The 24000-nt window shown below is 36.5% G+C and overlaps 1 protein-coding gene and 1 long non-coding RNA gene across 6 annotated transcripts in view; one reads left to right on the top strand and one right to left on the bottom strand.

Moving 5' to 3' along the window:
- Trc (Serine/threonine-protein kinase tricornered) overlaps positions 1-24000 on the top strand; it is a 131249-nt gene that overhangs the window by 101374 nt on the left and 5875 nt on the right. For all 5 annotated transcript variants that reach the window (XM_077419581.1, XM_077419578.1, XM_077419580.1 and 2 more), the window contains 8 exons: positions 18845-18921; positions 21068-21301; positions 22056-22263; positions 22358-22475; positions 22780-22919; positions 23015-23215; positions 23549-23701; positions 23808-23966. In XM_077419581.1, coding sequence (XP_077275707.1) covers positions 18845-18921; positions 21068-21301; positions 22056-22263; positions 22358-22475; positions 22780-22919; positions 23015-23215; positions 23549-23701; positions 23808-23966 — 1290 coding nt within the window. The remainder of the gene's footprint in view (positions 1-18844; positions 18922-21067; positions 21302-22055; positions 22264-22357; positions 22476-22779; positions 22920-23014; positions 23216-23548; positions 23702-23807; positions 23967-24000) is intronic.
- On the bottom strand, positions 227-5985 carry LOC143904717 (uncharacterized). The gene is made up of 3 exons (XR_013259025.1): positions 5492-5985; positions 4580-4757; positions 227-477 (listed from the first exon to the last, which is right to left on the bottom strand). It is a non-coding gene; the product is annotated as an uncharacterized LOC143904717 (long non-coding RNA).

Genomic DNA, 24000 nt, shown 5'->3' with positions numbered 1-24000 from the left:
TATTTAAAATTGAATATTATAATCAAGAAAAATTAAACAGAGAGTATCTAAATTCGAAATATTTCTCTAGTTAAAATTTCCAAGATATATGTTTTTCCACAAAATGTGTGCTATCTATATTTTTTCCAAACTTATATCGACAATATTACCCAATGTGTTTCCCTTGAAAACACAAGAAGAATTTACAAAGTACACATTATTTATGATCACTTGCGTTTTATCACATTTTTGTCTAAAATACCGAGAGAGAGAATATATATTTGAAAGGACACATTTGATAGCCGTCATTGGTATGAGCGACGAGATTTGCGCAAAAAACATGCAAAAGCGAACGAAAGTTTTCAATAGACGCTCACTTTTCCCAACGGGTTGGCCGCTCCGGTCGGTCGCTGCTTCGAGCTGCAGTTAATGGAAATCGCTTTTAACGATAAACGTCCATGGCCATCTCGCCTCTCGTCTCCTCGTCCTCCATCGAGGCTAAAAGTCGAGGGGAAAGTGAAAACTGGGGGACCGGTCGCGCGCGTTGCCAAAAAACAAAAGGAATGTTCCGTCTCCCGCCGGCAAACAGCGCGAGTTCGATTATCGGCGTAAGAGGACGGAAAGCTAATTAATCTCGAGCTCCTGGTATCTCGCGAGCGGGATTAAGCGCGTTAGAGCAGCCGCGCGTTAAAGCAGTTCGTCTCGTTAGCAGTCAAGTTGATAACTCTATTAATTGTAATCGCGGATTATAATGTCGGCGATAATAAACGCGATAATAACGATAATCACGTGTAATATGCCAGTTGCGTAACGAACGTAACGACGGATATACGAACGCCGATTAAGTGCGTCGCTGATTCGCCTTTAGCGCGAAGATATTTTAACAATAGACGGTACATTATAATTAACCTAGATACGTGTTGCGACGTAAAGTAATAATAAAACCTCATGGCGATCGCGATCTTCTGCAATATTTTACATCATGGCATTTTATTATCCTTTCACCGTCACATAACGATATCCGCGGAATCACGCTTACTATATCTTTGCTATACTCGAAAATGCACCGGTATTATTCAATGTCTTTTATTCTCGGACCAAGATTGACAACTCGAACAAAAACGACGAGCGACGGAAACGAAACAATAGATCAGAAATGCTGTAAAAGCTCGTAATACGCTACGCGAAATCGCGTCGGTCTCTCTCTTCCATGCACTTTACAAGATGAACGATATTGAAGAACTGCCGAACGCGGCGAACGGGAACGCGGCGCACTCATTCGGACAGATCGCATTATTCTCAGCTTGGCGGCGACGGCGATGATCTTGCCGCTGGAATTTGTCTTACTTTCGCTGAGGTCTCTCGCAATTATCGAGGAACCCGCCAGCTTGGCGCTTTTACGAACCTGTCGAATATTTTATTCGCGTATCTCAAAGGAGACTTGAGTAATTTTGAGCTAATCTTTTTAACGTCTAACATTAAGTGTTCGAGATAAGCTGTACTGCAAATTATAATTCTGAAATGATATTATTGATGTAGGTATCTGTTTTAGACAATATAAAAGTTAAAATATTATACAGGGTGTCTGAGATGATAGAGATAAAGCGAGTTAAGTTGAATGGGAAAATTAATTCTGTATAACTTTTTGCGATTTCTCAAGAATTAATGAGATATTAATTAAGATCGCATGCGTCTGCGCGATTGAATTGAATATTCTATAAGTTATCAATTATAAATACTTTACAAACTAAGAGATCTATATCTTGCAATATACTGTACAGAATGACTACTTTCAACGCCTTACAGTTAACTTCGACATAAATGATATTTCTCGTCATTTCGCAGACCATATGAGCATTTTGCAAGACTTATATGGCCGGGATTCATCAAGTTCCCTCAAGCAGATAACGGCCGTTAGCACTGACGATTGTTGGAATCGCGTGATGGTTTTAACGAGGCACTAAAAATCGAATGCAACCATCGTTGACGAGAATTTGAGGGAGATTAATGAAATCCGCGCGGAGCTATTGGCCCAAATTTTTATTCTTGGATATAAATCACTCATGTCTCACGCGGCAATCTAAACTCGATTCTTAATACAATTTTCTAATTTTTAATTAAATATTACACTTTTAATTATTTAAGTTGCAATGACCAAACAATTTTTCAGTAGAGATCGTATCGTGCGAAATAAATAGATATATAGAAATATAACTTTTCATTACTTGAGCAATTTTCTGCAAGCTTAACTGTAAATTTTGGTAATTAAAAGTAAGATTAATCTTTATTATCTTCATTAACAAAGAGGTAGAAGCTGATTACATCAGGGATACAAGAGCTTCTGCGCTCTTATCGGTAATATAATTTTGTAGAATGCCTAATTTAGATATTAAAGTTACATGGAGAGTATAATCTCTCTCTCAAGCAGACAACTGCATCTTGTAAATACCCGCTAAACGCTGAGCGCAATTAACAGTTTATATCCGATGATTTAATCGCGTGGTCGGGAATACTATACGCTTAAATCATGCAATTTTAGACTCAAACAATGGTCGGTGGTCAAGCCGACCACTTAAAAAATTCGTATTAAATATGCACTTTGCTCGTTTCCCAGGCTAACGCATTCGAGCGACGAGCGACATCGCATCGTTATTATTTGTTCAGCCATCGAACGGGACTAATCTCTCTAAACGCGGCGATAAAGATAATGGCATTGACGCCTACAGTCGTCGTTGATGATTCACGTCGTCGTCGTCGTCGTCGTCGTCGTCGTTGTCGCGAAATGCAGCGGTATCGCGCGCGCGAACAGGTGCGCGGCATCGTATGATCGGATATACACTGCAATATGCACAGGAGAATTCTCTCGTAAAGATTTATTACACTACCGTGAGATCGGACGACATGATTGCCATAATTCCGAGAAATGCATTTTCAATCAGCCGGCCGATGGCATTTCCGCGTTGCAAGACTCATTTAACATTGCTTCATCCATTATTGTTTCGTCCGTACATATGTGACAGGAATACGGATTACAGATTGAAAGAAGCGTAATAAAAATCGAATAAATCAAGTAAATGGTTTGCTCAGATGTAAATTTTAATGGGCAAGTGAAAAAAACGGTAAATAATGAAGCACGGGAAGAGATTTCTACTGTATTAAATTTTTCTGTAAAATTTAATTAACTCTACAACTCGTGTCTATAATATTATACATAATTCATAATTTAATTTTTAATATTAAATTTTGTTACATAACAAGAATCAAATTACGTTCTCGTAAGTTAAATAAAAATTTTAATATCGGGAAGAATTTTATTTCTTAAATATTTTAGTTATCTGAGAGAGAGAGAGAGAGAGAGAGAGAGAGAGAGAGAGAGAGAGAGAGAGAGAGAGAGAGAGATGTGTCTCAAATGAAGAAATTAATCCTTTGGGTAAATATATCAAAATATTTTCAACAAGGTGCAAGACAATTTTTCTCACTTTTCGATTTACATTGATATCGTGGCAGTAAAAAACTTGTAGCCGAGAGAGCTTCTCAAGTGTATATCTCTATATAATATAGCTTTATGAATTATTCTCGTAGAAAATCGCTAGACCGGCGGCTGCGAACTAAAAATATCTTTTCATTCATAAATTTATTATGCCGCCGTCTTATCTTTCCAACGCGCGATGCAAAATAAAACTCGTTACGCGACGCTAAGCAAAATGTACAATATTTGCGTAAAAATACTTCCACGCATTTGTGTGCAAATGCATTCAAGCGTTGCATTATCATCACCTGACGAGTTTGCCATTGGCTTTTCTATTGTATTATCTGCTAAGAACGACGAGAAACGTCGAAGCGTTATTTGACATAAGAATGGCTTTGATTTTTGACAGGTACATTTGTCATCTCACTCGTTCCGTTCTTACGCGGAAGACACGAAATTAATCTCATTAAGTAATTCTTTAATTTTCGTATTATATGCTGCGGAGAAGCGATATGAGAAATCCGATTATCATTTTAATCTGGAATAATTGAATTGCTACATTTGTCATTTCATTATACTGTATTTTAACTTTCAGATAAGGTGAATAATGCATACCCAGGGATAGATTATTTGCATATAAATACAGATGCATGATCAGGAAGCTGCCGCATGCTTTTTTTTGACTAGAGAAAATTTCAATATTAAGTAAAAATTGTCGAGCGAAATTTCGATTAAATGTTATCTTTTTCCTGCAATCTCCGTACTTTTATTATAAAGTGATTGGGTAAACTAACATTTAAACTACAATTGAACTAACGCGTGCTCATTAAATTAATTGACAGTTTGCTTCGATTGATTACTCGTAGACAATTGAGGACTTCATATTGGAAAGATTGTATTTATTTTTGTCTTTTGCAATCATTAACTCACGCTATTCGTTCACGACTGATCTTCGTCGGGAAACCGTATATCTCGTTCGTCAAATCTTTTATTTGCGATTGTAAATCATGTCTCGTCAAATGATCGTGCGAGGTGCATGTTCGCGTGGTTTCTATGTCGAAACGAAAACTCGCGCGTGCTTGATTCTAATTCGGGCGAGCATTAATCATTGGGACACACTATCATGCTCACCTCTGTTACGTCGCTCCTGGCATCGAGATACAGTGGTGCAACAGTATCTCTGCGTGCAATTATGCCGCCGTCTTGCTCTCGCGGTGTATCTCGATGCTCATTATCTTTTCTCAGCCGATTGGATATAAGGCCTCGTCGCTATATACAATGTATCTCGTCTTCAGTACGATGAACATTCCTGATGACATATAAGAAACAATTAACAATTATACAATTAAAAGCGGCTTGTATCGAAGAGTTTAAAACCTCATTTTGTTCGATTTTTTATTTTCTATGTAAGTTGGCAATTTTAATTACAATAATTTTCAATTTGCTGCTAAAGGGTGTCTTAACTCATTATCGTAATTACAACATGAGAAGTCAAATATTTTACAATTACTGCATGCTTAAACATGATTAGATTTACCTTGCAATTTCTGGTTTTGTTTTGATTATAATTCTTTTTTCTTTGAAGTTTATTAAAAGTTAAAAAAAATATATACGTGAATATTTTTAAATATAAAATATATTGAGTATAAAAAAATGAATATAATATATTTTCAGCCTTGTGTGAAATTTTTTAGCTAAACGAAGTTGAAACCTGCAGAATTGCTACTCGTATATTTATTTTTATTTAACATTAAATTACGTTTTTTTTTATTTCAAATTTTCCTCATGCATATGAAGATTGCCCGTGACGCGTCGATATCAGGCGAGAGTTTCATGCATAACGTGAGACGCGGGCTGAAAATACAGCGCAAAAGATGCAAAGCAAGATGAGTTTCGAGCCTGCAACGCATTCATCTATTTCCACTGCATGTAATTCGATGCAGGCCTTTCGCTCTTTCTGTCTCTCTCCTTTCTCCTCGATAATTCTAACATTTGCATTTGCCGCCCGCACGTTCCTTCTTCCTCTTTCTCAACTATTTGTACCGTATCTCATATAAGGAACCGTGGAACTCGATGCGTAATTGAGCTGATGAGTTTTCACTTTCACACGATTTCTAGCCGAAGTTCAACGAGCGTCATCCTCGCGTTGCATTCAAGGTGCATCTACCGCTTGTACTGCGGATTGCAGACGCAATTGCGGGACGACACACTTCCGGTCGCCTACTATACTGCGGATTACAGGCCACGGGCTGTAGACTACAGACTGCGCTATCTTCTCTCGCGGAGAAGTTGGTTGAACTCCAATTTTCTGCATTCAACATCCCGCGTGGCGTCTGCGATATCAATTAAGATGACGGGCAGGAATGTGACAAACAAATTTCGCAAACGTCCCAGACGGTTTGCGCTTGAACGTTAATCGATATAACTTGTTAGCGCATCTGATGATTAATATCTTCGATTGACGTCATATTTGATATATTATCATTATATTCCATTTCCGGTCGCCTGATTTTTAGTCCTTTTATTTTCTCTTATCGTTACCAGTTATTTTTCTTCATAATTTTTATTACGTTTTAATGGCATGATAGAAAATGATTAAAAAAAACTCTTATCATCTCCAGCAGACTGTAACTGGACTTTGCTTTAAAAGAAATCTAATCTAAAGTTTAATCACTAAAATATTTAATATTGAAAGTTAGGACAAAGAGATGGCTGAATAAATATTAAATAAAATTATTAAATACTTTATTGAAAAAAAAAAAATGCTATGTCTATTTCATCACAACTAAAAAGATATCCACGCTTTCCGGCGCTGAAGAGATGAATCTTACGAAAAATAATTTTAAATATACAATATTCCTTCGTTCACGCGTGCCTTTGTTACATAACGACTTTAATTATCCCAGAAAATTATAGCAAAAATCCTTTTTTAAAAGGCACGTTTCTTTTATACATATTAGGTATCACGCACTTTCTGCGCGGTGTGCATGCCATACTTAATAAATTACTTTTACTTTGATCATGAAAGTAACGAAATTAATTAGTATTCAATTGATTAATACGAAGCTGCGCGTCGCGACGTCGTTCTCGGCTTCTTGCGTCGTCGTTAGATGTATCCATGATTAGCGACACATCGCCGTCGTCGTCGTCGGCCAGCGTCTATTTTCGCGTGCTTCACCGGTCGAGAGAGAGATAGAGAGAGATACTAGGCTAGATCCAATTACCGGTTGCCGTGGAATATATCGTCTCGCACGTGGCTATACGTTTATCATGCACGGGCACGCGTGCAAGACATACGCGTTCACGTGGCGAACGTACATATATAATGCTTCCTATTAAACAATGAAGTTTTTAATGAAATTATTTAATTAATGGAATACGCCCGTTAAACTATATCACAAGTCACGTAAACGTTGAATATGTCGTCTATTAAAAGCTGTTCGCGGAAAAGAGTCGATAAAATCGTCTGAACATTTATTAAGGAGTTATTAAGGAAATATGAAAATATAAAATCCAATTATACTTATAGACTTTTTTTGTTTAAAAATATATTTGTTGATACTTATACATTTAGAAAATATTTATCAGAAACAATTATATACTGAATTAAGTAAAATATGTTATCTTCTGAATAATTCAACGCGCTTGTATGTATTATAGGTAAATTCCACGCCTTTATATTTGTAGTTAGAAACAATGAATTAATTCTTTAATTATGCAACTGTTATTGCTTTTCTCGTAAGTCATAATCACGAAGATTAGATTTCTGTCTCTTTATAACTGAACTTCTTTAATTTAATTAGATCCCACAATCAGGTGAATCCCACAGTAAAATATTATCTTGAATCACTTGTATGGAAAATATAAATCTAATTCCTATCGACGCGCGATCAGCATTTAGTAAGATTATTTCGCCAGCCACTTTCGAATTAAATTACTTGTTTAATGTCGCTTATCTTATTGCATTTTATTTCTGCGTGTAATCAATCCGGAAGAAAGCAGTAATGTTTCCTCGTGATCGATTTGCGTTTTATTGCCGATTGACCGGGACGCCATTTGTATACGGCGTAGCGGAAGGAATATATATGTTTTTGCTACACACGCAGCTCGCGAGAGATCTGACGAGATCCCGCCTTTTTATTCTTTTCTCTTATTCCACGCACTTCGGCGCGTTTCTATTTTTCTCTCACCTCACTCGTGGATTTGCAAGCATCGGCGATGTCCATTATCTGCTTCTGCGAGGGAATACTCAACGGAAATAGACGACCGCGGAATTCGCACGTACGTGTTAAAACGCGAAAATATAGTATCTGACATTTCGGGCAATAGCCGTGTGTCAGCAGTTTCGCCCGGCTGTTTCTTCTTTTTTCTGTTGCGCTTCGATTTAGCGGAATCAACGTATATAGATGTTGCACGATGTTACATACTTACGTCCACACTGTGTATTTATAATGATGATGAAACGATTATCTGACTCAACAATTCAACTAAAAAATTTTGTTTAATTCGTAATCTTCTTATGGACAAAAATTTGCTGCTTGAAAAAAAAACTTGCTCGTAGAAATAAATATATATTTACTTATTTTTCATTTAATTCGCTCAATATGGTTCTATTGCTCGTGCAATTTTGTCTTTAACGTTAAAAAACAACCGTGCGTGCTCGCATTAAGAGTTATTTAACGGTATTGTCCAGTTAAAAGCCAGGCTCTATTCTAGAAGAAAGCTATTTGAACATTCTATAGCGCAGCCTATACAAATAGTACCACGCAGTCTAAACGCTCGTCAAGGAGCCGCGATAAACATAGACTTGCGTGCCTGCGAACTAATTAAGTCGGCTTCTCTCGTTGGCCGCAAATAAAATAAATGGAAGCCCAACAGGACTGTGACCTGCGATATATTTTCGCGAACGCCTCTGATAGAATAGTAAATATTTTTCCAAAAACATGCCATTTTAATTAATGCTTATCAATTTTAAAATTCTCTCTGCATTATTAATATTAAACACGTTATTTAATTTAAACGTTATTAACACGTTATTAACTTAAATCTAAAATAAATGGAAATTCGTAGAAACAGTAGATATTTTTATCTATTTAGCAATAGAATTAAGTCTTTTTAACAAAATGTTTTCTCGCGATATTTACCGGAGTGCATTTACGTCAATTTTTGGGCAAACTTCCTCGAAGTGCGGCAGACTATAATTCCTATGTCGACTATTGATAGCGATTAGATCATTGTCGCGTTATCGAATATATATATCATCTTCATATGAATGGCCATGGAGACATATTCTTGCCGCACTTCTCGAGTATCGCGCAGTTCTCAGCAGAGCTTGGCATCAGAGCTCCGGACTGTATTGTTCATTTTAGTAGTTCTTTACTAGTCGTGCCACTTATAAAAACGGCAGACAAATGGTAGCGGTAACGGCAGACAAAAAGCATTGTGTGAACAACGCGTGCAGTTCTTAATAAGAATCTCACGAAGTACACCTTGATAAATATCTTTCGTTTTTCATGATAATTTAGTAAAAAATGCATGCTATGAGATACACATCTTATATAACTCGTTATTAATTAAAATTGATTTCCAATTTTTTCGAGCGCATAACATTTTATTTAATTATAAGATATAATATAAGTATATATATATTTTATAGTTTCAACAAGATATATAGATACGTATACTTTTACTTTTCATATAGATATTATAAATTTATATCTACTTTTAATCTGAAACTAGATCTTTGTCTTTTTTTTGTACACTAAACTATGCATTTTTTCTCATTAATATAGTTTTTTTATAAACATCAGCTACATTTCGTTGAAGAAAATTGATTTCTTATTTCCATTTTTCAAAGTGCGTATCTAAAAATCAGATCGCAGATCGCAATTCGAGTTGGTTGCCGCTTCGATTTCGCGATTCCGAAAAAATTCCGCAAGCTTTAAAATAAGATTTTCGATCGTCTTGCAAATCATTTCCGGTCGTGACCGACGACGATTCCCACAACAGTTCTTATCGGATGCCGCGATTTAGCGGCGAGAGGTCTACCGCGAATGGCAGGGTTAAAACGGGACTACAAAAAAAAATAATAGGAAATGAGAAAAGAGAGAGTCGCGCGATTACACGCATCGATGCTTTCCTCGTCCGCTTTTCTCTTTCTCCTTTTTCCATTCCTTTCTTCTCGTTGTGTTATTCATTGTTCCTCGGAGCGAACCCGTTGCGCCGTCACCCTATATGTCACTTCTGCGCGCCTCTTTTCGTTCAGGCCTCTCCTCGCGGTCGTATTATACGCTCGACAAATTAAACTTTAACTTACCCCGAAGTACTTCCCGCTCGCGTGAGACGCATCACGCACACATATACACACATACACCCTCGATTTGTTCGCGTAATAACCAAAGTTTCTCTCCGTTGTCGAAGAATTCGGCACTCTCGAAGCAGGGACCGATGAGAGATGCCACAATCTTGCGATACTACTTATTGTTAGAGTTTTAGAATACTATAATGATGAAAGATATGCATGATGTATGAGCTACATCATTGAAATGTAAATTAGGAACGACTGTTAATAACCTAATATCGGAAATGTTTTATCAAATATTTTCTGCAAAATTTTTATGCTGTTAAAAAGTTAAACTAATATATAAATAATGTGAAATAAAACGAATATATCAATGTTTTTAATTTAATTAATATGATATTTTAAACATACTCATTTTATAAATGCATATTTGCATTTAAGGATTTATTCATTTAATCTATGCATTTAAGGATTTAATCTATTGCTGTCAATAAATTGGTATGCCAAAAGAATTAATAGAACAAATATGTATAATAAAAAAATCAGATATTTATTAAAAAGATATAAAAGTGGATGGAATTTTTTACTATTTAGGGAGAGAGAGATGTAATAATATTTATATATAGCATCTGATATTTGAATTAAATTAATATTTTTTTTTAGTATAATGACAAGTTATTAAATTATTATTGCGCTGACAACATTTTGAAATTATGAGAGCGCGTTTCTTTGCAATATTTTTCCAAGGGAATACGAATTATTATTATACATTAGCATTACAATTATAATTTTGCATCGCGAGGTTGCACGTCGAAAATTAGTTTTATATCGTCCCGTCGACACTGTTTCATGTTATGTATTCGCCATCCACATTCTGTTGCTTTCTTCCTCTATTATTTTATTTCTCTTCTTGCGTATCTATATCACGGTGAGCTGTCGAGAGTGGCTACGAGCATGATCAAAAATTAGTATTCCCTTCGAGGATCTCGTAGGCAGATATTTTACCTCGATGTGCTCTAGTCCTCGTTCTTACTCGTCTTATCATACTCAAAATGCAATTTAGAGCAGTCTCGACCGCATTTTCCGTCTCCTCGTCCTAACTTATCATCCCGTGAATGTGTAATGATAATTTAATGGATTGTTGAAAGGAAGTGCTGTCAGCTCTTTACAGATATTGAAGAGGTGTGTTGACTTAGATTACACTGCAGAAGCGTGTTTTTTTTTTAACAAGAGAACAAACGTGAAGATAATAATATGTCTTTAATATTGATTACACTAAATCGTTTATATTATCATAAATTTGAAACTAATAGACTTATAATTTTATTTTATTTATTTCTTGAACATAAAAATAAGAGCTGCGTTTAAAAATTGTTTGCTATTAAATATGCTTGCAGTCCTACGATTTCTTTACACCGCGACACGTGCCCTCGATAATTTGATAGAGTTCTTACGGATATTTAGTCGGTTAAACCGCACAGTTTACATCTATTGATCGGAAGCGATTTAAAAGAAAAATGCACGAATTATTTTTGTCATTTTTTTAAATTTAAAATAATCTAATGGCCCCTATATAATCCTGCTACAGGATTGGCTAAAATTGCTGCAACTTTGAAGTAACGTCCAGTAACGTCTGACAGTTTTCCGATGAAGTCAATACGAACGCGTTAGCGATCGTATACTGCCAAATAATTCCGGTGATAAAAATAGGAGAGAAATTGCACCTAATTGCAATTATATTCTTTCTCGTGTATAATTCTTTTTATTTAACAACGAGGCTTTCATATATATGTATATGCACTTCCAGGAGTAAAGGACTTTTCTCATGTTAATGTACGTTATTTAATTAAATATTTTCTATGCACTTTGCCGTTTTCATTCGTTACATTTCCATTTCTAGCTGCGGGACTTAACACCCGTGCGAGAACCATGTCTTATGTAATATGGCAGAGAAGCCTTGCTCGCGCGCGGGCAACCAATAGAACTCGTCCATGTTTACACGACGTCAATTTCTGCCGGAGTATTATTTGCTTTATAATCGTATTAAAATTATGTCCGAACGAACCACGTCACATTGCGAAAACGTCAATTCCATTCTGCATGGGACGTTTATATAGGAAATCGTTAGGAGATGCTATACGAAATCAGGAAGTAAAAATTAAAAATCGAGAAATCCTATATTGATCGGCTTTTGTCGGACTTAAATTCTGCCGTCATAAGTCGTCGTTGATTCATTAGTCGTTTTTTATTGAGTCAATGTTATACCACTGCATTTTTTAATTCGCAGAAAGTATAGATATTAATTGTTGTAAAAGATTTTAGTCTTTCAAATTTTCCTTTAAAGAAGACAATAAATTGTACCTAAAACTAAATTGGAGAAAAATCTGTACTTATTTTTCATGCTGTATCATCAACTTTTGAACACTGACCATTATCTCGTTTACCAAAAATATTTCTTGTTAATATTTAGAAACTCTCGTTTCTCCTATCTAAATGTACTCGCTCTTGTTCGCGCGTCTCTCTCATCTCTATTTTCGGGAGTATCGTTGAAAATAGGCGAGAGACAAGCGAGGTATCCCCGTCGATCTTGCCGATCTCCTCGCGCACTCATCAGGCACTCACCGATTCCGTCCGGCCGATCCGGCAAAAAGTGCAGTGACCGCACGCGCGCTTCGCGAAAGACGAGAGGATCGGCCCCGTCGACTTTTTGCGCCGTGAAATTGATTTTCCGTATCCCTCCGTCGCGAAAGAGAGCCGTGTGAAATCACTACCGCGTGAGAATCGTCATGCTGCACGCAACGGGCTATGCCGATCCGAAGCGAAATGTAGGCCAGAATTGATTACTTTAAGCAAATTCGAGAGGCACGATTGTTTGACTGCATGGAAATGAAATTGAATGGGCGTGACGTTCGACAAATTCATATGTATAAGACAATTAAAAACACAGAAGATACGTACATTGTAATGAAATAAACAGATTTTATAGGACGTTTTATGAGACGAAGAGTTTTGAAGAGAAATTAGATATTTTATGTTTTGTATTTTTTAAATGTGAGGAGTTCTCTCCTCGTCATACGAATTTAATAGGAAATTTATTTTAAACCTTTCGCTATATTTTTCCTTAACTTGAAAACTTAAATCTTCTTATTTTTTAAAATAAAATGTAGTTTACGCATTTCTGAGTACGAGCGACAAGCGCTTGTTCAATTTTATTCGATGATTTTCTTTATGGAGAGATGAGAGGGACCTACCTCGACGTAAGTTTCACCGTATACTCAACTATCATCTACGACGAATCTTCATCGCGACTTCCTGATGACGTCGCTCTCTGTATACTTGCAATGGGCAAACTAGATCTAATGGCCTGTAGGGACGGTTCTGCGCGGCATTGTAATCCGTATAACGCAATCAGCGGATAGAGTTCTATAACGGATTGTTGCGTGTGAAACGAATCGGCAAATATCATGCCGGAGTGCAGAGTTTCAGATCGAAAGTCGCGAGATGGAAAATCGGAAACGGAGAAAGTTCAACGGTATGTTGTTTCGTGGCGTCGAGTCGCCACGCGGATCTGGAAAATCGCGCGAATTGGGAAAATCGGAAATCGCAGTCGGAGAAATATCAATCGGGAAAGGAGACAGGAAGAAAATCATTTCACCGTCGCGAAATGAAATTGCGCGAAGTTTCGTGATTTGTCGAATCGTCGCGAGTCGCGACGCGTAATTTGATCGATGAACGAATCCGTTTCGGAATAACGCGCAGCCACCGCGCCGCGTAGGGGTTATTACAGTTTGAAGAAAAGGGAACTACCATCGACGAAATTATTCCTCCGCGGTAGCGATTATTTGCGTAAATCCGACGGGAGATATCGGATTGTATACGCGCCGGATGCGAGCAAAATGCCACGCGCCCGCATAAATATCGGTGGTGGGCCGCCGTTATTATTTAATAAGCGTCAAGGCTGAAATGCCGACGTAAGTGCGCGACATTGCAGACGCTTCAAGTCAAACACTGTCCCTATGATTCACCCACGTTTCGCTGCCGTTTATAAGACTCGCTTTACGGTTCTCCTGCGTTCCGCTTGGAGAACATATGATATTCTTTCTCTCGCACGCGACCCGCCGCGCCGCTTTCCTAAGGTTACTGCGACGTGACTCAACAACGGACTGCGTCTTGCCATAAATTTATGTTCCGCATTACATTAGTGTTTGTGGAATCGTTTTAATTATTAATTTTTAACATCTTGAATTCTCTTGTTTTTGACAAAAGTCTAATAAAGGGATTATTATTTTTTAATTTTACTCTAATTGTGATCGTTTTTTTATTTATTTGCACTTTTTAGATTTTATTCACAGAATTATTTAATTTTTAGAGAAAAATAAAGTAAATTAAATTTGTTGAATTTAAACTTGGAAGAGATAGCGCACTCTCTCAGGTGCTGTCGTACTTAACTGTTTCATTTTTATTCGCATTTCATTTGTATCAATTCATGACAGATGACACATGAGAAGACGCGTTTATACGATAATTTGTCGTTACGTGAAGCGCGTGCTTGCCTGCATCGCGCGTCGTTTAATAATATTCCCTCTTTGCTGTCAAACGTTTTCATATTAATACCATCTGATATTCAGTCTCCAATAACCCGTTGACGTTTGTATAGTTCCCCGGCAGGATTGGATAATTTCATGGTGGCGTAATCGGGCAGGATCGCTCGATCGTGATTTAAGTCTTGATACACGGTGGCGTATGAGCACGATGTATGAGCATGATCCGCGTACACGTGTGCTCCGGGAAAACGCGTCACCGAGTTTGTTTACATGTTCTACAACTCGTGTTACTCGTGCGGCAGCAATTAATAGACATCCATCCTGTCGCTTAACGTGAATTACACCCACGTGCGCGACCCGAAGATGAGCCTTCCTGAAACGTGCACAGATTCGTGCGTATGGTACTTGTTGATTTTCAGCTGATCCAAATAGTTTGTACTTGGGGAACTGTGGCAGAGGAGATGAAACCTGAAGGTGTTACGATATTATCAACACAAACTGACCGTGCGCCCTGACTTAGAGTTTGTCTGCGTACTAAGAATTAATCTTCGTATTGCTACTCTAGTTTTAATTGTTGTCGATAATGAACGGCTATTAAATAAAGGATAGGATTTTGTAACGATTAAGAAATTAATATCAAAATTATTATTTGTTTTTTTTTTTATTTTTGTCGGCGCAAATAATTCCCTGGTGTTTATGTAAGAGCGGAGAAAGTATAAACGAAAATGGTAGCAATTTTTAGAAATAAAAGCTTAAATGAGTTAAGAGATTTCAATACGAATTATGTCATCACTCGATACCTTTTCTGGATCAATCTTTCTCATACTCTTTCGCACTTTCCGACACGTGAACATATCTATTTGGAACCAGGACAATTAATATCACTTTGCGACTTGAAGGTAGAAGGACAAATGTCATATGTCCATGTATGTACGTGATATTATTAGTCAGTTCTTCTGTGGGCTTTAGGAAAATGTTCTGTTTGACGTACATGTCATATACGCGTCCAAGAGTTTTTTTCAGGGAATGATATCGTTTTAATTACGTTTTAAAATGAGTCAAATTAACCTCAGGCAAGCAAATGAGCTCTGCTTTTAGTTGAATATATTGTGTCATAACTCCGTTAAGCAACGCGTATCACGCAACGATGATTAATACGATGTCCGAGATAATTAACGTCTAGTGTGCCAGTTACGATAGCGCGATATTCCTGACAGGCGCGTCTAATCAACGCTCATAAAATAAACCGCAAGGGGAAACCCTTGTATGTAGGTCCACCGTGCTGGAGCTCGGGCCATCGAACCTTTCTCCGCTGCATTGCGGGCGAATTCGTGTATCCAACACGAAAAATAAATTGTGTTGAACTTTCGTTAATTTTCCCCCGTTATATTCTGTGTCAGTTTAATCTTTTAACAATCTCTGCTCTAGTTCCAAAGTGCGAACACAGAAGAAACGGAATAAATAATCACAGAACAGCTTTTTTAATACACTAATATATTTACGCACATAAAACGAGTACAAATAAGATGTATAATACTTACATGAATTATTAGCGATCGATTTTACATTTTAATTGCTTTCGTGCGTCGTATAATGCTCCGGTCTTACGCACGTGGAACTAATATCCACGTTAATTGTTTCATAACGTTGCAGGATCAATACCACTCGCCAAGTACCGTTGATCCTATTAAATTGCGAGTATCGAAACAAATAGGTGCGCTACAGATTAACGCACATTTGCCATTACACCGACAAAACCTGTGTACCACGATCATTAAAGTAACGAAGTTTACGCGCGACAATGTTTCTCTCATTAAAATAAATAATGTAATTAAAACAATGCAATTAAAATTATTTCCCGATTGTAATACAGATGAGGCAGGATGTGGCTGCTAAGACACGTACGGAGAGTCGCGATTTTTCTAGTGTCGTAAATATTTATACGAATAAAATTTCTGTAAGTGAGTCATTGCGGTGCTGTCATTGCGGAAGCGTAATAACGTGCAACTTTTGTAAAAGGAAACACCGCCAAGTTGCCCAACAGAACGGATCTTCTTGCGCCTCATTGTCACTCTGATACCTGTAACACATGATTGCGTAATAATGATTTACCACCCGGTGTCCTCGAAATAAACCCCTCTCGTGAATATAAGAATCATCATTTGCGTTATATGGTAAACACACTTGTCGTGCGGTTGCGAAATGTCCCGTTCTTTTAAGCCGGACGAGAGATTTGTCGCTCCGTCAGTCAGTCAGCGTCTGATAACGTAATGATGCTTCCGTTGTCACTTTAAATGTTTTCAACGAGGACTTGTTCTGTCTTGAAAGATTTCGTTGCAAATTTCATAAGCATTTATTTTTTGTAAATATCTTGACTAAAACAGCCTATTTTATTTTCAACTGCATAAATATGTTATAATTATATATATAATAATATATTAATATAATTAATCGCGTTATAAGATTATCGAAATATAAAATGTTACGTACGTAATGCAATATGACAACTTTCGTATCTTTCTTATTCACTCTCTTCACTTTAAATGACTGTTCTGGACGCAATTATAAATCTTAATTATTTAAAGCCGCGATATATGGCGAGTTAGAATAATAGCGTTACAACGTAATTACAAATTAACATCTGTTGTAAAGCTCTTCGCGGTTTGACGTTGTTATTTCAAATATTTAACATGTGGTTGTAAATCTATCTGCACGTTATGCAGCATTGCTATAAAACGCAAAATTAACAAAAGACTTTTCATCCTGAAAATCCCTTTGAGTTACGCAAGAGACTTTGTTGTGGAGTAGCAAGTTGTAATTGGGTCACCCTAAGCACCTGTCATCAGCCATTTAATCCTGAATTGCAAAGGAAAACGGATTAGTGTAGAAAGTGTCAAAGGAAAATATTGGTTAGCGTAGAAACAGTGTATCGCGATGTATTCAATTGAATCACAATGAGACATATTTCACCAATTTTCCTCACGTTTGGAAAGGCAATATACAGTATTCATTTGAAACGCTCGATAGTAAGTTTTCTCTAATAAAAATGAAATGGAAAATTTTTAAGAATATTTTCTGCATTCATTAAATTATAATTACAATTAATAACTAATTAATTAAACATATAATATATATTTGAAACGCTTAATAATAAGTTTTTGTCTAAAAAGAAAATGAAAAATATAAGAATACTTGTTTTAGTCCAATTATAATCACAATTAATAATACGAATATTAGTAGGAATATTTTCTTAAGCCGTAATTGTACGATTATTTTATTGATACTTTGTAATTGCATTGTAACAGTCTCAAAATAATTAAGATATAGAAACGATATGTTAATATTTAATTAACTTTTGAAATATTTAAGAATAGTCAGAGTATGATTCAAATTTAATTCGCCTTATGATTCATGTTAAATTCTTTACACAGTTATGTTTAGATTTTTTTAATCACAACTATATTAACGTGAAACAAAACAATTTTTATAATTATTTAAAATAAATAATTTCTCGACAATTGCTCAGAATATCTATTGTTACATTGAATGTTGACGTCACGAGTACATCTCACAGAAAAAAATTAATGTTGCAGAGGAGGGTGACTCACAAAAATTGATCAAATAATTATATGACGGACGTTTTCATTTTTCACTTTTTCCACGTGTCGGCCTTCGAATAGATAAATGCGGTCCGCGTTTACAATAGTGTCGGGACAATTTGGTCATAATGCGCGTTTATAATGTTCCGTCATCTTTTGTGGGTGTGTAACTTCAGATTTTTTCTTGTTTCTAAAAAGACAAGCGACGTCATCGGCAGTGTAACATTGTTGTGTAACGCGTGCGATAGAGGGTAAATTCTTCATATAAGACTCTTTTCTTCAAGCGTGACGATGAAGATAGAGTGTCTTATAATGTGTTCAACGCCGATGTTCCAATAATGGTAATAATGATAAAACTTTATAGTTTTATCCAATTTTTTCTGGTTTCAAAATATCACTACAACTACTTTGTAAAATATAAGAGATTAAATCGATACAACAATTAAATATCTTAAGATACTCTTTAACAGTTTATTTTTGTTAAAATACAAAATATATGTATTTATAGAAGAAAATAGAAATGTATGAAATAGAAATTTAAAATTAAACTGATAACAGAATTTTCAGAAAAACATACAATTTAATGTATTTATATACTACTGAAATATATACCTGTAAAATTTAAAAAAAAACATGAACTTTAATTTAAAAATGGTTTAAAGATACAACGAATATTTTGTATATTATCCACTTCTCTCTGTTTACGAAAAGAAAATATAAAATATCCTAGGTACATTTCTTTTTTGACAATGTCGTGCTATACAATTAATACATAAATAGCTGATATTTTCCTTCGTTTAACGAATTATACATATATCTGTCAGTTTTGCAAGGGTGTCGTTTGCCTTTTAATTCGTTCAAGCGATACTTTCATTGAGAGTAGTTGCGTTAGGCAACATTAACTCTGGAGACTGATGACACTGAATGACCTCTTTTCTTGTACTCGTTGCAGGGGTGCTGGAGATGGCGGCTACCGAGAGCACGATCCGATTTAGCGGCCACACGTTGGACAAAGCGACCAAGGCTAAGGTGAGTTCGGATTTAGTTTCAACTTGATTATTTCATTAAGATAGCGACCATTTTGCTCTCTATATTGCATTCGTCAATTCACATTCGGAATAAATGATTTAATATACAGAGTATAGCATAAAACATTGATACGATTATATGCTGGTATTTTCTAATTAATTTTGAAGATATTTCTCTGTGATGATAATTTTTGCACAAATAAAACATCGGACATTTAATAATTTGACAATTAGAAGCTTATATTACCTTTATTTTGAGATTAAGTAAAGATACAATTTTATTATCTCTTTGAATCAATTTATTTTTTATTTTGTTGAGATTCTTTAATTTTTTTTATTAAATAACACTGTAAACACGCATATCAGTATATCTTAAAAGTTTCCGATGCGGAAGGGCACCGTAAACCGATTAAATTTTCTTACCAACTTTCGTACTTCGATGCGAGGGAACTTGTGTTACACAAACACGTTACATAATATAGTAATTGCACTATGTAATAACACTGCTCTCATATCTTAATAAATTTAATCTAATCACGGACCCGCCGTACGGCCAATCGGCTAAAAGAACGGTAGAAATCGATAGAAGAATCATTACATCATAATTGATAATTTAATATTCGCGTTCTCAGTCGTCGCTTACTCGGCAAAGAACCTTGAATGTCCAGGAACATTTTGCACGAGCAAGAAATGTGTGTCAACACCGGAACAATTTTAACCGACAATATATATGTAGAGGCAATGTCGACGTACTGTGTTGCTAATTAATGGTCGCCGTTTTAACAAGATGCATGGGCATTGCAATATTCTATATACCCAACCGACGCGGCTTGGTTGGATTTAATTCCACCGGCCGCCATTCAGAATTACAGTTAATAATGTAATAAATTTGCAATTCCCTGTCTGTTTACTATATTATAATGAATAAAATTACAAATAACGGCATGTACGTTAATTTTTATTTACGATGCTATTTCTGTAAATTTCATAAAATACGAGATTGATGATGAGAGAAAAAGGTATCTATGAGCACAAAAGACACATCTCGATTAGTATAGATATAAATATCTGAATGCTAGAAAAAAATTGATAATTAAAGATAATTAAAAAATGCTTTTTTATTAATTTAATTTCCCGAAAGTATTAAGCCTAAATAAAATGTCGGTTGCGAATTAATATTTGGAAATCATCATGTTATACTGCTCATGTTGTATTTTGTATTGCTCATCGAATTGCGAAAATTTCCGCTTAATTTGAAACGCTCCTTGCTTATAATAACCACGTATGCTTTCCTGAGAAAAAAAACTTACCGAAAGTTAGCCAATTCTTCCCACTATAGTTACTGCGTGTAACGCTAATCACCACGTGATTACTCAACGTTTGCCGGCGTTGCCGACAATGCTCGATAATTTCGTTAATAACAATTGTTGACCGTTGCAAAAAAGTTGCCCGTGTCAGCGTGTCTGTGTAAACTTTTACGATGAAAAGAGTTGCTATACAAGTTTGAAGAACTGGTGAAATTTAGCACTCCGCTAGACAGAAATGAGATCGTGTGAATTACGTAATTAACGACATTTACGAACGTTCGTATTTATGTAATTACAAAAGATTATTAAATGTTTGAACAGGATATTAATTAAACGCTCTGAATCTTCCCTCCTTTTTTATATACCGTTTTCATTTTGTTTTACTTACTTCACGTCCGCTTTTCTTGAAACGTGAATTATAATTTGCATTATAATCTTAAATATTTACACTAACGGAAGGCGGAAATGTAATTAAAGTAGAATTTTCATCTACGTTGTAATTTCAATTTAGAAAGGTGGCAGTTTACTGAAGGAATTAAAATTTAAGAATTTCTTTCAGTCTCTTCAGAATTTTCTCTTCGTCTCTACGCGGTTGCTCCGGCGAGAAGTATAACGCTGGCTCCGAAACGTCTCGCGAAACGCCGAGCGTGAACCTAATCTCAGCGAGCATAATAATCGCCGTGGTATAACCGCGCGCGCGACAAGCGGAAGTGGTTTTGTCGTGCACGAGATAAAACTTTATCGATCGCATTACGTCGAGCTCTCGAGCGACGACAGGAAGTAAAGGATCATACGAGCTCGGTACATATGATGATAATAATCGCGTTTTGCCTTTTGCAGGTAACGCTGGAGAACTACTACAGCAATCTGATAGCGCAGCACATCGAGCGGAAGCAGAGGCTGGCGAAGCTCGAGGAGTCCCTCAAGGATGAGGGCCTCTCGGAGCAGCAGAAGCAAGAGAAGAGGCTGCAGCATGCCCAGAAGGAGACCGAGTTCCTCCGGCTGAAACGGTCCAGGCTTGGCGTCGAGGATTTCGAGCCTCTCAAGGTCATTGGCAGGGGGGCGTTCGGCGAGGTGAGGATCGATAGCTGATGACACGCGGCTAATGAGCGAGCGAGTTAGGATAGTTAGATGTGGGTTTAATTGCACTAGATTCGCTGCGGCTTGATACGAGGAATGGTGAAGCTTTTTTTTTGCGATGTAATGAGAACAAAAAGTCGCGATGTCGTATAATCGGCGTACAATTTGTCATAATTTTCCACACAGTTCGTAAGTAAGTAGTTCGCGTAATTTGAGAGAAATACGGAAGAAATTTTAATTGTAAATGCGATTTGTTACGATATATAGATATATCTGCAGGATTTCATAAATATAGGTCTTAAATAACTAGATGTTATCAAACGTCTTTATTTTGTCGAGGAATGTCAATCCTTAATGCTATCTTATAAATTATATTTTCTTTGTTTAAATGACATTTTAAATGACATACTATACTCATCGTATGTGTGCCACATATAAATTATTTATAATTATGTAGCGATTTAACATTAAAGATGAAAATTGACTTCTGCTTGTGATTGTAATAATTACGTATAATAACAGAAATACGCGAGAGGCTCTCTCAGGCGGTAGTCACGTCCAGGAGAGAGAGCGAAATTTTCTCATTACTTCTCAGAAGAAGTAGCGTTTCGCCTCGCTTCGCGGAACAAGTGGAATCCCTTTCGTAAAGTTCGAGATTAGAACGGGAGAACGCTTTTAATCGCTCGCCACGGAAGTCTGTCGGTATTTTCACTCAAAACGCGCTGTTCTGTGAAAAAAAAACGAACAGGTGAGACTCGTGCAGAAGAAGGACACTGGACACGTGTACGCGATGAAGATCCTTCGGAAAGCAGACATGCTCGAGAAGGAGCAAGTCGCGCACGTCAGAGCGGAGAGGGACGTTCTCGTGGAAGCGGACCATCAGTGGGTCGTGAAGATGTACTACAGTTTCCAGGATCCTATAAATCTTTATCTAATAATGGAGTTTCTGCCCGGCGGTAAGTCCCGCTATCCGGTCTTCAGCGACACGGCTGAAAACAGAAGCGCTACTCCTGGGTATATCGCGAATAACTCGTGCGGGATGAATTACAGGTGACATGATGACGCTGCTCATGAAGAAGGACACGCTTTCCGAGGAGTGCACGCAATTTTATATTTCCGAAACGGCATTAGCGATCGACTCCATACACAAATTAGGTTTTATTCATAGGTAAGTTCGTCACGGTTTCGTCAAGATCCGTTTTGGAAAGAGAAATAATTAAATAGAGTGATTAAATAAAGTTTGGTTATATTACAAGTTATTCATTTCAATCTTTTAAAGTCTTTCCTGTTCTAAATATATTTGCGAGGGTCTCTTTTTTGTGATTTTCAAATTTAATTCTTATCGTTCTAGTAATCAAAAGTTTTGAACTTTCAAATTACATAATTTGATCTGCAATTATACTTGTAATTTTTGTATACGTTATATGTATATACAGTACATAATTGTTTATATTAATTTAACTGTTCTGCAGAGACATCAAGCCAGACAACCTGTTGCTGGATGCACGGGGCCACATAAAACTTTCTGATTTTGGGCTGTGCACGGGTTTGAAGAAATCACATAGAACTGATTTCTACCGAGACCTGAGTCAAGCGAAACCTTCTGATTTCAGTAAGTAACGACGTTTCTCGCATGCGCCGGAGATAAATATTTACGTAATGTCGGTTTATAATTTAACTAATGCTTCATCTGTTTTTCTCACACAGTGACATCATGCGGGAGTGGAAGCGGCGGTGCGATGGACAGCAAAAGGAGAGCCGAGAGCTGGAAGAGAAACAGGAGAGCGCTGGCTTACAGTACGGTAGGCACTCCAGACTACATTGCGCCGGAAGTGTTTCTACAAACAGGTTACGGACCGGCTTGCGACTGTTGGTCCCTGGGAGTTATCATGTACGAGATGCTTATAGGTACGATGCCTTGCGTATTGTCCTTTTTAAATTTATTTGTAATTAATAAATTATTTAAGAAATGATCTACATAATTGTCGATCTATTTATATTAATTATTCTTGGTTGTTTCAAAAGTTATTCTTTTAGTATACAAAAAAATACTTCTTTGTTATACCATATATTACTATATCATGTAAAAAAAATGTAGTTTACATATTATATAAATAATGTTATAGCAACGATTATATTGATTGCAAAATACCTATGAGGGATAAACATGAATGTAATAAAATTTTTTTTAAATTAATTAATGTTAGAGATCTAATTAATAATAACATAACTCTATTTTAGGATATCCACCATTCTGTAGTGAGAATCCACAAGAGACGTATAGAAAAGTAATGAACTGGCGAGAAACGTTAGTGTTTCCGCCGGAGGTTCCCATTAGCGAAGAGGCTAAAGATACCATTATCAGATTTTGCTGCGAAGCCGATAGAAGATTAGGTAAACTTCTGGAATTTTATCTCGGAATCATTAAAATAAAAGTAAATCTCTTTCACGGCAATAAATCTAATCGTGAAACTAATCTTTATCGTTGATTGTCTCGCAGGGGCACAAAGAGGCATCGAAGAGCTCAAGTTAGCGCCCTTCTTCCGCGGTGTCGATTGGGAGCACATCAGAGAAAGACCAGCCGCCATACCGGTCGAGGTGCGTTCCATCGACGACACGTCAAACTTCGACGAATTTCCAGACGTGAAATTAGAGATACGTACGTATATCTTGTCCTGTTATTATCATTATTG

The sequence above is a fragment of the Temnothorax americanus genome, unplaced genomic scaffold (genome assembly GCF_048541705.1).
Source record: "Temnothorax americanus isolate GAGA-0224 unplaced genomic scaffold, ASM4854170v1 Scaffold56, whole genome shotgun sequence".
Classification (NCBI taxonomy): domain Eukaryota; kingdom Metazoa; phylum Arthropoda; class Insecta; order Hymenoptera; family Formicidae; genus Temnothorax; species Temnothorax americanus.
The sequence above is the reverse complement of the archived record's forward strand: the minus strand, read 5'-3'. Positions and strand labels throughout refer to the sequence as shown.